Source organism: Pelodiscus sinensis, chromosome 14, assembly GCF_052426305.1.
Source record: "Pelodiscus sinensis isolate ZL-2025 chromosome 14, ASM5242630v1, whole genome shotgun sequence".
NCBI classification, from domain to species: domain Eukaryota; kingdom Metazoa; phylum Chordata; order Testudines; family Trionychidae; genus Pelodiscus; species Pelodiscus sinensis.
Genome location: NC_143065.1, coordinates 38699584 through 38716444, shown reverse-complemented (window position 1 = coordinate 38716444; position 16861 = coordinate 38699584). Strand labels below are relative to the sequence as shown.

General features: G+C 46.0%; 1 protein-coding gene across 3 annotated transcripts in view; it reads left to right on the top strand.

The window, feature by feature from the left end:
• The window catches only part of ADAMTS17 (ADAM metallopeptidase with thrombospondin type 1 motif 17), a 323015-nt gene that overhangs the window by 2749 nt on the left and 303405 nt on the right, over positions 1-16861 (top strand). For all 3 annotated transcript variants that reach the window (XM_075896952.2, XM_075896951.2, XM_075896953.2), the window contains exon 3: positions 14788-14953. In XM_075896952.2, the coding sequence (XP_075753067.1) occupies positions 14788-14953 (166 nt within the window). The remainder of the gene's footprint in view (positions 1-14787; positions 14954-16861) is intronic.

Below are 16861 nucleotides of genomic sequence, written 5' to 3'. Positions count from 1 at the left end.
TCGGCAGAACCCAAGGAGGGGCTGGCTCTAGGGACCCCGGCACTCCCAGCTCGGGGGACCCTGGGGGGGCTGGCTCTAGGGACCCCTGCACCTCGGCTTGGGGGAACCCTAAGGGGGGCTGGCTCTAGGGACCCCTGCACCCCCAGCTCGGGGGAACCCAAGGGGGGGCTGGCTCTAGGGACCCCTGCACCTCGGCTTGGGGGAACCCTAAGGGGGGCTGGCTCTAGGGACCCCTGCACCCCCAGCTCGGGGGAACCCAAGGGGGGGCTGGCTCTAGGGACCCCTGCACCCCCAGCTCGGGGGAACCCAAGGGGGCGCTGTCTCTAGGGACCCCTGCAGCCCCAGCTCGGGGGAACCCTGGGGGGGCTGGCGCTAGGGACCCCCTGCACCCCGGCTCGGGGGAACCCTAAGGGGGGCTGGCTTTAGGGACCCCCTGCACCCCCAGCTGGGGGGAACCCTAGGGGGGCTGGCTCTAGGGACCCCTGCACCCCCAGCTCGGGGGAACCCTAGGAGGGCTGGCTTTAGGGACCCCCTGCACCCCGGCTTGGGGGGAACCCTCTGGTGGGCTGGTTCTAGGGACCCCCTGCACTCCAGTTCGGGGGGAACCCTCTGGTGGGCTGGCTCTAGGGATCCCCCTGCACCTCCAGGTCAGGGGGCCCCGTCAGGGCAGGCTGGCTCTAGGGACCCCCCTGCACTCCCAGCTCAGTGGGGAACCCCATCAGGGCGGTCTGGCTCTAGGGATCCCCGTGTACCCCTAGCGCGGAGGGAACTCTAGGGTGGGCTGGCTCTAGGGACCCCCTGCACCCCTAGCTCGGAGGGAACTCTAGGGTGGGCTGGCTCTAGAGACCCCCTGCACCTCTGGCTTGGGGGGAGCCCTGTCAGGGCAGGATAGCTCAAGGGACCCCACTGCACCCCCAGCTCAATATGGAACCCCATCAGGGCGGTCTGGCTCTAGGGATCCCCCTACACCCCTAGCTTGGGGGGACCCTAGGGTGGGCTGGTTCTAGGGATCCCCCTGCACTCCCAGCTCAGGGGGAGCCCCATCAGGGTGGGCTGGCACTAGGAAGCCTTCTGGTCTCCCCAGCTCGGGGAGAGCCCTGTCAGGGTGTGCAGAAGCAGTTTGTGACATCCTGCTCTTTGCAGCAGTAGCCTTGATAAACTTAAGTACCGGACCATATGTTTGTCTTTAGCCTATATTCCTGTACTACTCATCTTAGCAGCTATTTAACTTCTCACTCAGTTGCTGGACAGTCACCCGCACTGTGGTATGTGACTGGCAGCTGCTCTGGCCAGCACAAGGCACCCTTAAAAAAATTCTCATGGAGAGGCAGCTCAGTTCAGAACTCAGCCCTCTGCTCAATTGATTAATCTCTGTTCCTGCCACCTGACTTGCTGTGTGGTCTTGATGAAATTGCTGTGTGAGAGCTAAGTCTCATTAGCGGGAGCTTGAGTCTATTAATTTCATCGTCTTGTGGTTGCACTTACCCCTTACAGTGTTTATTCAAAGAGACAACGCAAGTTTGGATTCTTTATTAAACTCCTTATCTTTCCCATTTCCTCACATCAGCCTTTTCCTACCCAGTGCACATGAAATCGGCTTTTCAGCACTGGAGCGGTAACTTAGAGATACCCGATAGCGTTGTCAGTGACAGAATAGCCTGTGGAATAAACTGCTTAATGACACTAAGATGCTTTTTGCACGTTGGGTGGCGGAATTTCTCCACCTAAGGATTAAGTGTTTGTACTTGCTTTTGTAATACAATATTAGAGCATTGTGCTGCCTGTGAAACCTGAGTTAGAAACTGATGGGGGGACTCCTTTTAAAGAGAGGTGCAGAGATAATTTTGGGGCAGACTGATGGCCTGCTGTTTAAGGAGCCTCAGTAATCTGTGGAATACAATTGGCATTGAGCTTAGCCATTCACTTGCCCTTCAAGCAGTAACAAGAATTCTTGTTAACAATGACTCTTTGGTTTCTTGATCTTTTACCTTGTCTGCTAGAGGTTTGAGTATTCAGGTGTGTGGGACACTTAATTTTAATTAGTGCTGGTAACTTTGAAGGTAATGCTGAAAAGTATAAAATATTTATTTGGACACTTTGCTTTGTGAAGCATATAGAAGAACATAATTTGTTGGACAAAAGTCAACATGGTTTCTGTAAAGGGAAATCCTCTTACTAATCTATTAGAGTTCTTTGAAGGGGTTAACAAGCATGCGGATAAGGGGGATCCAGTAGATATAGTATACTTGGATTTTCAGAAAGCCTTTGACAAGGTCCCTCACCAAAGGCTCTTGTGTAAATTACATGGCCATGGGATAAGAGGGAAGGTCCTTTCTTGGATTGAGAACTGGTTAAAAGACAGGAAACAAAGGGTAGGAATAAATGGTAAATTTTTAGATTGGAGAGGGGTAACTAGTGGTGTACCCCAAGGGTCAGTCCTGGAACCAATCCTTTTCAACTTATTCATAAATGATCTGGAGAAAGGGGTAAGCAGTGAGGTAGTAAAGTTTGCAGATGATACAAAACATTTTAGGATAGTCAAGACAGAAGAAGACTGTGAGGGACTCCAAGAAGATCTCACCAAACTCAGTAATTGGGCAGCAAAATGGCAAATGAAATTTAATGTGGACAAGTGTAAAGTAATGCACATTGGGAAAAATAACCCCGACTATACGTACAGTATGATGGGGGCTAATTTGGCTACGCCAAATCAGGAAAGAGATCTTGGAGTTATCGTGGATAGTTCTCTGAAAACTTCCACACAGTGTGCAGCGGCGGTCAAAAAGGCAAATAGGATGCTAGGAATTATTAGGAAAGGGATAGAAAATAAGACCCAGAATATCTTACTGCCCCTGTATAAAACTATGGTATGCTCACATCTGGAATACTGTGTACAGATGTGGTCTCCTCACCTCAAAAAAGATATTTTGGCCTTGGAAAGGGTTCAGAAAAGGGCAACTAAAATGATTAGGGGTTTGGAACGGGTCCCATATGAGGAGAGGTTAATGCGACTGGGACTTTTCAGTTTAGAAAAAAGGAGACTGAGGGGGGATATGATAGAGGTCTATAAAATCATGAGTGGTGTGGAGAGGGCCGATAAAGAAAAGTTATTTATTAGTTCCCTAAATAGAAGAATTAGAGGTCACCAAATGAAATTAATGGGGAGCAGGTTTAAAACTAATAAAAGAAAGTTCTTCTTCACACAGCGTGTAGTCAACCTGTGGAACTCCTTGCCAGAGGAGGCTGTGAAGGCTAGGACTATAATAGAGTTTAAAGAGAAGCTAGATAATTTAATGGAGGTTAGGTCCATAAAACGCTATTAACCAGGGGATAAAATGGTGTCCTTGGCCTCTGTTTGTCAGAGGCTGGAGAGAGATGGCAGGAAACAAATCGCTTGATCATTGTCTTCGGTCCACCCTCTCTGGGGCACCTGGTGGTGACCACTGTCGGTAGACAGGATACTGGGCTAGAAGGACCTTTGGTCTGACCCAGAACGGCCATTCTTATGTTCTTATTGTTTCAAGTATGGGTTTATTGGCAAATGGTTAATCTAAAATGACTTGGAAGTAAGAAACTGCTCTGCATGTGGACTGCACTTCAGCAGGGTCTCATTCTTTCCTTTGGAACCATATGAGGGCGCTGTGCCTCAGGTAGAAGACTGCATCCAAGATATTGAGTACTGGTATATTTATGATTGACACTGTAAACTGAGCTGTGTACCATCAAAAGCTTCTTGAAGTTTAAAACTGATGTCTCTGGTTCTAGCTTTTCATGGACATTGGCCATACGCTATTCTAGTGTAGCTAAAAAGTACAACAGGCAGAGAAGAGAACTTTTTTGAAAGGGGGGAACTAGACTAGCTAATCTTTGTTCATTACGCCACATATATTAGCCATAATATTTCTAGGGCATGTGTGAATTCTAAAGAAGTACCAAAATGACGCCATTGGAGGTAACTGGCATTAGGTTCAGAAAATCAGTAGGGTCTATAGAGGACAGTGATGTGGACATCCCTAGGGGGGAGGGATAGCTCAGTGGTTTGAGCATTGGCCTGCTAAACCCAGGGTTGTGAATTCAATCTTTGAGGGGGCCGTTTAGAGATCTGGGGCAAATCTGTCAGGGATGGTACTTGGTCCTACCATGAGGATTGGACTCAATGGCCTCTCAAGGTCCCTTCCAGTTCTATGAGATAGGTATACAGCTGGTCCCCAAGTTACAAACAGGTTACAGACCAAACACTTGACTGTAACTCAAAATGTTCATAAGTCAGACCACATTGAGTTACATTGCAACTGTGCTCTTCGTAAGCACAGATCACATTTGTAACTTGTGGACCACCTTTATGACCACTTAATGGGAGGTTTGGTCATAAATGCAAATGGTCATAAATCAACCATTTGTAACTCGGATTAAATATATGGATACACAGCCGGTGGGGGCCGGCTGTGTATCCATATATTTAATCAAAATTGCTACTTGTTTACAGGGGTACATTCAGGGGAGTTGCACATGCTTATACCACCTATGCATTCAGTGCTGGGAATGACGGAGACAAACATATTGAGACACAAAGTACATCCCCATACTGTGATTATCTGACATTCCTTTTCACCTCCTTAGCTGGGAGAGATGGAGAGAAGTATCTCAAAGCACTTTGCAAACATGAATGAATTCTGTAGAGTGGGAAACTAAAGCATTTATTTATGTAGAAATTACATCAATTAAATTTGGGTTTAAAACCGATTCACTTGTATTGATGCAAAACCCTGTGTAGACATTTTTATTTAGCTTGAGTGATTTATTTCAGTTGGTTAAACTTGTTCCTGATCAATTTAAGCTAATTTGATATAAGCCAAGTTTGCATCCATTTAAGAGTCCCCACGTGCCTTTGACATTGTTTAACTAAACACAATTTAAAATTGTACCCCTCATTAAACCAGTGCAGCCCTTTGTGTAGACAGTCCGTACCGTCACTAAGAGCATGTGCGACTTGAATTGCCCCAGTTCATACAGGAAGTTATGCCATGTATTAGAAGTCATGTATTCTCAATCTTAGTCTTTGGTCTTTTAACCAGGAGACCATCATTCCAGAAGTTATTTTCAAATTGCTATCTAAACCTCACCTGTAGTAGAAACTAGGCATTTGTAATTTACCAGCAGTTCAGCTCTGTGAATGATGGAAGTTATAGTGTTGATGAAACAGACTTGCTGAGTGCAGGGTTAGATAACCTGGTAGTAACCCCCCTGGCAAGTAGACTACACTATTGCTCCGGGCTTTGCTGGTGCTTACACACCAGTGGGAGTGTCCTGAAAATTGCCAGCATAGGCCTGTTTGATAGGGTTTGTAGATGCTCAAGATGCCTTAAATATAGCTTGAGACAAGATTGGTTTTAACACGGTGTCATTGCCCAACGCTGGCTCTATTTGTGTTGGACTGTGCTATAAATTACATATCAGGTGAGGATAGCGTGAATGGGGCAAGCAGAGAACTAATACAAAATAAAATCCCTCTCATGCTGGGAGAAAACGGAGCTAGAGCTGCATTTTCTGGTTACATAGAGGGCTGTTGCTAGCAGTTTCCCTACTAGTGATGTAAAATCCTATTTAATTACCTGTGGTAAAGTGGGCCCTGCGAGGCTGGAACAGCACCCTGACCACAGTGGGTGGGAGGCTGCTCCAGCTCCTACTGGTTACCTGGAACCATTAAGGGTGAGGAATACCAGTTAATGGTTGACCATTAACATTCCTGTTCCCTACCTAAATTATTTTTGGTCTGTTTATTTAAACTCTGCTTGTGCAGATAATATTAGGGATGATAAAATGCGTTTAAGTAACTGTGTAATTGCTGAAAATGCCAGTGGTTACCTCTGTATCAGAAGCAGCAGTGTGGATGGGGCAAGGGGAGGAGACGGCTCCCTGGGAATTGGTGTTTGCAGGGAGCTGTCTTTAAGCCGGCTCCCTGTGTGTACCGGGAGCTTATGTGTAACCATGAAAGGCTGAATGGTTACACTTTCCCGCCCCTAAACGTTATTAATCCTTACATTATAGGTTGTAACTGAGTTATAGGAGGATGCCAGACTGTTACAACCAAGTTAGGTGGTTGATTCACCTAAAGTTCTGCCTGCACAGTAAAACGTCCCATTTGGAGGCGCAGCTTCCAGCATGGTAGTCCCTCTTCTACTCCCATTCGTGCCTTCAGACTTGCAGCATATATGGGACACGTCTATTGGTTTAGCAGTATTCCTGAAACGTGCTCCCCACTTGGACTTTGCAGGGCTTTTCTGCAACTAGGGAGCGGGGTTAAATACACCCTTTGTTCCCAACTGTGCTGCAGTCAGCGTTAGGCACGAGAGACAGAGGACAGCCCTGGTCTCCTCTAGTGTGGGAATGCTCTATTTATTCATTGATACTGGTTAACTTCCCAGCTTTAGTTCATCTGTTCTTCTTCTGGACTGATCCCAACCCTCTAGCAGAATTTGGCAGAGCAGTGCCTGACTGCTGCCTTCTGGTGTGTGTGTGTGTGTGTGTGTGTCCCTCGCGCGCTCTCTCTCTCTCTCTCTCTCTCTCTCTCTCTCTCTCTTATGGTCGAAGCTATAGTATAGAACAGATAAGGCTTTTTAATTACCTAGCTTTCCATGTGTTTATTGCCACAGTGTCTTCACCGAGTGCTTGCAGGTTTATCAGCTGTACAAGAAAAGGTGTGCCCTGTCTGCAGGTGATTTTCAGTCATTAATTTAACTCATTGTGGCCAGCAGGGTGATGTTTCCAAATGTCTCCATTTGGAATTGGGGGTTTTCAAAAGTTACATTTTAAGTGTTAATTCCTTCCCTTGTGGTTCCTGCCAGCATCGCTCTGAACTGAAAGATTGAGACTGTTCATTCGACATGTGAGTAGTAGGTTTGCTTGCCATGTTGTCACTGAAGTACATACAGGGCAACGGTGAAGGTGATTTGGGTTACACACACCTTGAATTTTTGGCAGTGTTTAAATGATTGTGCTTAGAGATGATCTGAGCATGTCTATGTATTATGTTTTAGACTAACTTTTGGATCTCTTGTTCAAAGTGGTGTCTGTTCTGGTTTAGAATCCAGCCTGAAACCAGAAATCACTGGGCAGGTTTGGCTCCAGAGACTTGTCTATGTTAACCTTTCTTTGGCCCATTCTAAAATTCAGAGGCTGTGATATTTGGATTGAGATGATCGCTAGTTTAAATGCATATATTCCTGGAGCTAAGATGTAAGTGAAAGATTCAGCATTTCCCTCTGCCGGCATCGTTTATCTTCCTTTCCACACTATGTTTCCAGCCCCTTTGAGTTCAAGCAGGATTTTGTACAGCCTCCTTTGAGAGGAGTAGATCAGTGGAAGCAGATTACCTATAGTACAAAAGCTGATACAATGGGGACCTCATGGTTTTTATTCTAAGACGAATCAAAGTAATGGAGGTTACACTAGAAGGAATAAATTAAAAGCTGGGAAACCGTCAAGGTTTTCAAGCATTGTCCTCCATATTCAGTAGAGAGGACTTCTTTTCTTTCCAGCCCCATACACAAAAGGGGAAGAACAGCAGAGCAACAAGGCTGCTCCACCTAAGCTTTGGAGCCTTTTTACATGGGCCATTCTTCTTTAGATGGATGTGGACAAGCTTTGGCAAGTATGGACAAAAGGAGACGCTAGAGTCCAGCTGGACACTGTTGAAAAAGTGACTCAATCTGCATTGTTCTGGAAAGTTGAGTAGAGCACTAAGGGGCCCCAACCTTTGAGGGGTTAAGGATGCTCCACTGCTGTTGAATTCAGGATGAAATAGTCAAGCTACAGTAGAGACCTTGCTAGAAAGTCTCAGTTAGAGAAATGGAAGAGAATTTTTCTTTCCCAGCTTGCATGGGAGGAGCTGCGTGGGTGGAAATAATAAAGCTAAATGTGGCTTGCTATAGTGTGACGGCCATGGCCTCTGAGCAACAGATGAAAAGAAGACAGTGCATCCATAAGTTATCTGATTAGGTAGGAACATTGACCATGTCTCTATCGTTTGCCCTTTTCCCACTCCATGATTTCCTGTTTATTGGCAGACAGGAAGTTGCAGGAGTAACTAAATGCCTTGGAAAAGCCATTGAGTCTGGGTGATAGCGAGGGGGTTTGGTCTAGTCAAGATGCCCAGATGCTGGCTCTGGGGAGCCTAGCCCTGAAGTTCGACATTAGACGTACCCTAGCTGATCTCTAGTGGAGGACAGTGCGATGGTAGGGGGAAGAAGTGATCTATAGGAAATACATGAAAGTCCTGGTCAGCTGGGTTAACCCTTGGTTGTGCAATTGGAGTGACCTGGAGAACTAGTGAAATTAAAACATTGTAGAGAGAAAACTGAACAGTTGGGAAGGGAGTCTGTCAGACTGTTTAAAATCATGCACCCTTGTGTGTAATTAATTTCGTCTGCCTACTGAGCACACAGTGTAATTGTGTGAGATCTCTTCCAATAGTGTAGAGTAGATAAGGGCTTTGGGGTTGTCTGCACCAGTGGTTCTCAAACTTTTTGGCCCACCTTGCTCAATGCAAACCTTTCCGCGGACCACAAGCCAACCACCCATGATGACAATATGGATGCAGGATGGGATTGCGGTGCAAGGTCTGGGCGGAAGGTAGCATGGCAGGGTAAGGGGTCTTGGCATGAGTGGTATGGAGAGGGTGCTTACCTGGCTTTGTGCCCTCCGCTGCTCCCATTGGCCAGGATTCTGGCCAATGGGAGCAGTGGGGAAAAGCTCCAGGTGAGTGGTTTCCTGCACTGTTATTCCCCTAGCTGGAGGGAGGGTGAGTGGCAGCAAGCAGAGCCGCTTCCCGTCCCTGTGAGAGAGGCTCAGGGCTTCTTCCCCCCACAGTGGGAAGCCAGTGCTGGTGCTCCAGCCTCACTGGGGAGGGGGGAGAGGGGAGGTGCAAGGCTGGAGTGCCAGCATAGGGCTATGCTTTGAGAACCACTGGTCTACTCTGAAAAAGCTACAGCTGCACAGCAATGCTGCTGGGCTGCTTCAGTGTAGCCACTGATTATGCTGATGGGAGGGTTCTCTTACTGGTGTAATTAATAATCCACCTTTCCAAGAGGGGGCAGCCAGGTTGACAGCTGAAGTCTTCCAGCACCCCGGTGCACTCTACAAAGGGATGGGTGGGTTTAATTGCGCTCTTTTGGGATGGACGTGTCACACCCCGACTGACACAGTTAAACCAACCCACTTTTCTAATATTTGCCAGCCAGGCCTGGCCTGTAAGATGATGCGTAGATATCAGGAAGGGGATATGCTACTGGTAGCAGTAGAGTAGATTAGAGTGTTAGCAGATGTTTTCTGGCATGAATGATCGGTGTGTGTGTGTATGCAAGCCGCTGGGAAGCTCTGAGTGTGTTTGAACTCCTCATTGGTCACAGAACGAAATAACGGGGCTCTTTTCTGCTGGTGAGCCTTCTTGAGTTGATCAGAGTTGAAAGGTTGCATAGAAAGTAAAGGAAGGAGCCATTTGTTACTGGTGCCTCTTTATTTCATTTGAATTGACTTGAAAGTTCACTTGTGAGGTTGAAACAATTCCAGCCTTGCAGTAACTCCACCAAGTGGTTCTGTCAGTTGTGATGTCCTGTCATGCTAATTGTAAAAATCCAAGTGAGATTTGTACCTCTGATGACCGTGAAGTTCTAGAGCTTCTGTGGAACTGCAAATAAGCCCCCATGCTTTTTCTCTTCTGATCTGATAACTCTCATGTCTCAGGTGTTCGAAGGCAGTCTTCTAACGTCTTCTTGCCTTTCGGCATATCCAAGCTGGGCTATCAGCTTGATGTCATGGTGTAGCTTGTCCTATGTGATTGCTTACATATTTTCCTTGAGAAGAGCAGCAAAAAGACCACAGGAAGTACCTAAGATTGTGATTTTCCTCCCTTCCCATTACTTAGTAAACCAAAATTGACAGATATGAAACTTTATTTAATTGGAACGATTGAAGAGAATTCCAGAGTCAGAGACTTGAGAAAAAAACAGCTCTTAGCAGTGATGTTGCATTATTTGGCTTCAGTAACTCCAGAAGCCAGCTCCTAGTCCATACCTGAGGTAGACAGGCATAAACTGTGCTAAGGGTGGGTTAGTACAGTGTTGCTCTGATGCTGATTTTTGGTTTGAAGATTGGTGCAGTCAGTGGATTTTGGAAAGGTCAATCTGAACAACAGGCCCTGTTGCACAAAACCAAATTAATGGACTGAGTCAGTCAGTAGTCCAGGCACTAGGTCATTATGTCCCTGAGTGAACAGGAAAGCTTTTAAGCCCTCCTTACAGGTACATTTTGGGGGGAATGGTAACTTTCTTTAGAGATACTTGATTGGCCCAATTCTGCAAACTTTCCATGCCTCAAATGCCAGTTAATAAGCTTGTAGGATTAAAATCTATGTTCTTTCTTAACCTGTGCCAGGGTAAAGATGCGTAGCTCTTTCCCTCCATAGCTGAGAGGAAGAGAGTTTTCACAATTCCAGAGCAAATGTGAAACATAAGGACTTTCTAGTGGTTTAAATTATTTTCGTGCTTGATGCCAGAAAGTTGGGCTAATGTTAGGTGGTGATGAAACTGACTTTTTCTTACATATTTTTGGCCCCAGAGAAAATGACTGGCACAGTTTCAGGAGCTCTGGTGTGGTTTTTAGTACCACAGTACCAGATTTACAACCTTTCTCCTATATAATTAGAGCCTATATTTAAAAAGAGAAAAGGGGTGGGTCTTGGGGCTACCTCCCAGCAGGAAGGTTGGAATAAGGAATTCACGTCGTGGAGATCATCATAGGAGAAGCTAGAGTTATTGCTTTCTCAAAAAAACCCAAAAACACCCCAGGCCTGGCAAAGCCTACTTTGTTGTTAAAGATAAGAAGCTTGGCTCTTCTGAAATGCCAGTGTAGAGCAAGTTCCATGAATCTATTAGGTGTTTCGCAGAAGCAATATATAACAATAATTCGTGCACATAAATAAGCGTCAATGAAATTCTCCTTAGAGCTTTCTTTTGAGGTAGGGAAATCACTGCTTTTCCCGTGTAAGGATTGGAAAGGGCTGACTTGGGGCTCTAAGAGGTTTGAAAGCCCATGGTTTTGAAAGTGGCCTCTGGTCTGGGGAGGACACGGTGTGTGCTCAGTTCTTTGTAGCTGAAAGTCCTTGTAGGGTGATCTAGGGCCAGGCTGTGTCACTGCGATTGCTCAGATGTAAGTGAGCACAGGATCTGGTGCAAGTGGGTATATAATGTATGCTATAAATCATATTGGTGCAGTCAGCAGCTGTGTGTCCAGCACTAGTACGTACATGCCAAGTCTTTCTTTTGATGCTTGCCCTGACTGGCATCCAACACATTGGAAAAAACCCATCTAGTCTCCCTCCCTATACTGGAAGTGTTATGTATGTGTGCCCTGCAGAGAGAGAGGTATACAGCCTGAGCCCTTTTTAAGACCAGATGGCATGCACAAAAGGCATGTGTGCTGCATGTATAGGTGTCTTGCAGCTGACTCTAATAGAAGTTGTGTAGTGTACTTTCAAGGGATCCCTACTGGATTAAAAAGTCCTATTTTTAAAACTGTTTCTTTTATCATCAAATTAATTGATGAATCCGTGGAGTGAAAAAACTCTGTTATCTTGGAACAAGATTTTCAATTCACCTGTTTTCTTCCCTGTGTTAATAATCTCCAGTGGGGTTAGTAAAAATGGAGAGTTTTTCAAAAAGATTTAGGTGAGATTGAGATACTAACCTTACCCTGTGCCCTCTGTGACCATCAGAGGCCTGGCATGGCATTAAAGAGCTCTAAAAACATTATGGATCTGACTGGTAGGGGGTTCCCCTGGTGCGGGAATTGTAGAAGACCAATTTGGAACAGCCCTTTGCAAGCCCGGCATAAGGGTGTGTGCTGGTGGCAAGGCTAAGTTTGGAGCACTGCAAAGATTTAGGGCTGTGCCATGGGCCCAAGGGCTGCCTGGAAAAGCTGATGTTCTTCAAATAGGCCCCAGAGCCATCTGTGTTATTCCAGGGGCAGCAGAGAAGCTCATACATGGGGGGAGAAAAAGGTGGTTTAAATCCACCATAATCTCTCCTTCCTTAGACTCAGAATTCTGCGCTGCATCTTGCAGGATCACAGCAGGTAGAATCTCGCCCCTCTTCTACTTCTAGTGTTTGTTGACTTGGTTGCAGTTTGCTGAGCTGGGGCAATGAGAACAGTGGAATAAGGTTCGCTTTTGTTTACAGGCATTTTTGTGTCCTGGGTCTTGCGTGCTAGCAAAGACCAGTCGCTAACAATGCTGGAGAACAGTTTCAATCCAATTAAAATAACTGGTTTCATTGAAATGTTCAAAAATGATCCTTTCTGGTAGTGTCCATACAATGTAAAGTTGGGGTGCAGCACCTCTTAGGAATTATGCTTAACCTGGATTTACAACGTATGTCTGTACATCAATAGGTGGTTCTCACATGTTTTGGTGTCTCCTTTTTGATCTTTTCAGAATAGTGTAGCTATGTTCTACGTAGAACCATGTTCATACGAACTTTTTTGCATTGAAAACAAAGTCCTTCCTCGTTCCTTCTCTTTTCCCTATCTCCCTAATGTCTTAGATGAATTAATAATGTGCGTGATTTGGGGGGGAAAGGGGAATCAGGACTTCCCTGTAGTTCATACGCTGTCACTTTAAGACAGTTTTATTTTTGCAGTAAAATCTCGTGGTGGTTCTTGGCAGACATTCTGTTGACCTTGAGACCTTTGGTCCACCTATGTCCTTGTCAGCTCTGGGGCGGGATCTTTGTGTAGTTAATTTGCCTGGGGAGCAGCGGGGGGGAGGTGTTGGTTAAAACTGGTACTAGCCCATTTAGGGCAGGATATTCAGAAGGACACAGAGTTGGCCTAATTCTGCTTAAAATTACTTTGGAAATGGGAACTCCTTAAATTGAAAAATTTTAATCTTGGGTTTCTTCAGCTTTCATGGCAAGTCATACCTGGCTATTTTCCTTCACTGTGTTCAAAGTGCTTTAGGAAGGTGTTGGGGATCATTAGCCACATCATAAGGATGAGGAAACTGAGGCATGGAACCGCAAAGTGGGTCACTCAGTAGTCCAGTAGGACACTCAAAAAGAAGCCAGGTCTTTTGAGTCCCCGTCCAGTACTCTGTCCACTGAGATGCCATGCTCTATTAAAAAGACTATAGAAACTAACTTGTCTTCTGCAGTGGACATCACCTTAACCTTGTGTTCTAGAAATGAAGCAAAGCGGAATCGAAGAGATATGAAATGGAAGCACATAGACAGTGACAATCACATTTCATAAGAAGGGAAACCCACTATGTCATGAGGGATGGGGGATTTCATTCTAAGGCTATGTCTGGACTACAGAGCTTTTAGACTACGGAGAAAAACTCTGCTGCATCCAGGGAATGCATCTGCTCTTCCGACATTTTTATCGGAAGAGCAGATACGCTCTTTTGGAAGCGTTGTCTTCCTCGTTCCACGAGAAAGAAGGGCTCTTCCAAAAGAGGAGGGTTTTCCAAAATTTGGCCCAACGTAGACGGGCCAAAAAAACCTCTTCCGAAAAAACAATCGGAATAAGGTATGCAAATTATGGAGCGCAATTTGGGTACCTTTTTCTGTTAAGTCCGTAGTCTAGATGTAGCCTGAGTAACAGTAAATGTACAAATTTAGCATTTCAGAAAAAATCCAGGAAAGAAAATCCAATGGAGCTTATTACTACAGTCTTTGGCATTGTTTAAAAAAGAAGAGCCTGTGACCGTCTATATGAGTTTCAGAAGTACATTCAGGTTTACTCAAACTGTAAGAAGCCTCTTCCTTTCTATCAGCATTGATTTCTCAATGCCACCAAACTTTTTTCCCTTCCCCTGGCCTCCTGACTCATCCAACTCTTGTGTCCTTTCCAGTGCTTGGTGATTCCTATTTCTACCTCCCTTCTTAATCTCTAGCAGCATCTCCTCCCCCAGCTATTCCTGGTACATCACTAAATGCTACATCAGTTTTTGCTAGGTGAGACTCTGGCCCTGTATTTATAGTATACTTCGGGCACTCAATTGTTTTTGTCTAGCTCTTCTGAGCAATGTTCCCTCTAATCTTTTCCATCCATGTGCAGAATAATTTGTTTATGTGCACCGAGTCGTGTGAATGTGCAGCACTAGTAGAAACAAAAAACCTAGCTGTGGGCGCTCTGCTAATTAGCATTTGACTCTCTCCTGAGCGGCTGCGCAAGTCCACAGAATACAGGGAATGCTGCTTCTGAGCCAATTTGTTCATCCTAAGACCATATGTCCCTAGTCTGTTTCATCTTTGAAAGGTGTTAGGATTTGAACATTGAATTCTGTCTGTCCTCATCTGCTACCCCAGAGTGGTTCTGTTTGCCAGTACTTTCTCTCGTCTAGTTTTTACCTACTAGTGGAGCCTCCCCTAGCTTTCCCTACCCAGACCCACTCAGCCCTCCTTGCAATTTCTGAACCCTCAGGCCAAAAGGTTTGCCCACCCTTGTTTTAGATGCTACGGGAATACAAATAATTAATACTCATTCCTTCCACTTAAACACAATAAACAATGGGTGAATTTCTATGGCCTGCATCATGTTGATCAGACTAGATGTTTTTGTTGGTCCCTTATGGCCTTAAAATGTTTATACACTCGCAAATCAGCTTGAAAATGCATTCCTATGAAGTAATCTTGTGGGAATAAAAAACCCCAGAGTCAGCAAAAGGAGATATAGGAAATACAAATCGTTACAATGCCAAAGGAACTAATCATTTTTCCTCTTTGTGGACAGATTGGCTATATCCAGATTGGAACAGAACAGCTGCTAATACAACCTGTGAATATCTCTGAGACCTCATTCAGTGGAAGAGAGCACTTCATCAGGCACAAACGATCTTCAAAATCCAGCCATCCTGCTAAGTCCCCCATGCCCAAGGAACACTGCAAAGTCGTATCAGGTGAGTTTGAGAAAATGCACAAAGATCAGCTACGTGAATGCAGTTATGGCCATGATTGTTATTCTGTCAAAGGACTGTGTTCACCTGTGCTCCAGCTCTGAATTTTGAGATAGTAAAAAGTGGTTATGAATGACATGTGGTGATGGATCATGCTGTGACTTCGGAGAGAGTGGGTTTAAATGTGAGTTGCACAAGACAAAGAGAAATAGATTCATGCTGGGTATCATTTAAACACTCCTTTTAAATAGTTAAAAACTAAATATGGTAAAAACCTTCACTTCACTGGGGTTCTTTGCATTGCTCTGTAGCCAGAGAATATGAAGAGCAATTGTAAATGGATAGAGAACCAGGATACCTGGTGTGGAGATGCAGTCGGGGTTCCCCCATTCCTGCACCCCCATAGCAGCAAGAACAGACTCTGCCAGTTGTAGAATAGAGAGGGACAGGGCCCAGGGCCAGAATGCCTCAGACTCTAGGATTAGGGGTCCATCGCTCCTAGGCCCCCAGCTTAGCCTCTTCTCTCCATGCTTCCCCGACAGCCACTGACCCTTCCTCCCAGCCCTGCCCCCCAGGTGTTGGTTTCCGCCTTCCTCCCTTTGTCTCTGTCCCTGGGAGACTGAGCCTGGGTATCTGGGTTAATACACAGTTGGGAGAGTCAGCGAGAATCTCCCATCACAGCGCAGGGGGACCCCGGGTTACAGAGCAGAGAGCCCCCCCACTACGCCACACCTGGCTTCTATGCCTGTCTCCCAACACTCTGACCTAGTGACCGTCTATAGAAAGGGAAATAAGGACAACCCAGGAAACTATAGGCCAGTCAGCTTAACTTCTGTGCCAGGGAAGATAACGGAGCAAATAATTAAGCAATTTATCTGCAAACATCTGAACCCAGACTGTGCTCCTCGTTCCTATCTCTGGAATCCTTATTAGGGATATTAAGTATCGGTTAATTGAATAGTCACGTAACCTCATGAATTCTTATTGGTTACTCGACTATTCTATAGTACCTTGGGGCGGGGCCGGCAGCTAGTGAACTCTGGCCCCACTCCCAAGGAGCCCCCAGCTGCAGTGCGGGGTGCAAGGCTGGAGCTGGTCTTCAAGGGGAGCCAGTTTAAAAACCAGCTCCCCTCATGGACTAGCTGCCTGTCACCCTATGTAGCTGCCTTTGATACAGATGGGGAAGGTCTGAGCCCCTGGATCCAGCACAAGTCAGAACTGAGCCAAGCTGCCTGTCTGCATAGCTCCTAATGCACTTTAAATGCAGAGCCACAGCGGGAGTAGGTCCTAGGCCCAGCCTGAGCCAGGCTGCTGGCCAGCCTGCTAAAAAATATACCGGGGAGGGAATGTGTATAGTCGATAGCATTAACCTATAAGCTTTTGCTTATCCGTTAATCAACTACACTATTCCATCCCTAATCCCCATATACACATACTAGAAGACTTACCTGGTGCTCTCCATGCTCAGCCTGGAGGTGGAGGAGGGGGTCTGTAAAGGCTTGTTGGTGTGGGCCATGCTGGGCAGCCTGGGGGGGATGCCTGTGGGACCAGGGGTTGGGGCAGTGGCCTGCAAGTTGGTGAGCCCCATCCCCAGCTGGCCACTCCCCTCCTGGTGGCGCTACCCACAGTTCTCACTCAGCAGTTCAGCTGTTCCCTGTGCTTGTTGCCTCCAGTGGTGACTGTGCAGTATTGCATCCCTCCAATCAGCCCCTCCCTTTCCATGTTCTGGAAAACAGTCGCATTCCAGGCACATCCCATTTCCTTGCCATAACCGAACTCTGATCTTGCTTTAAGTTAGGATAAGAGGAAGCTGCATACTGAATTTGGTGGTCCTAGCTCTTACCGCTTAGGAGGAGTTCTTGAACAGGCAGACAGATGTCCCCCTCCCCCTCCACCCCAGATATAGATATA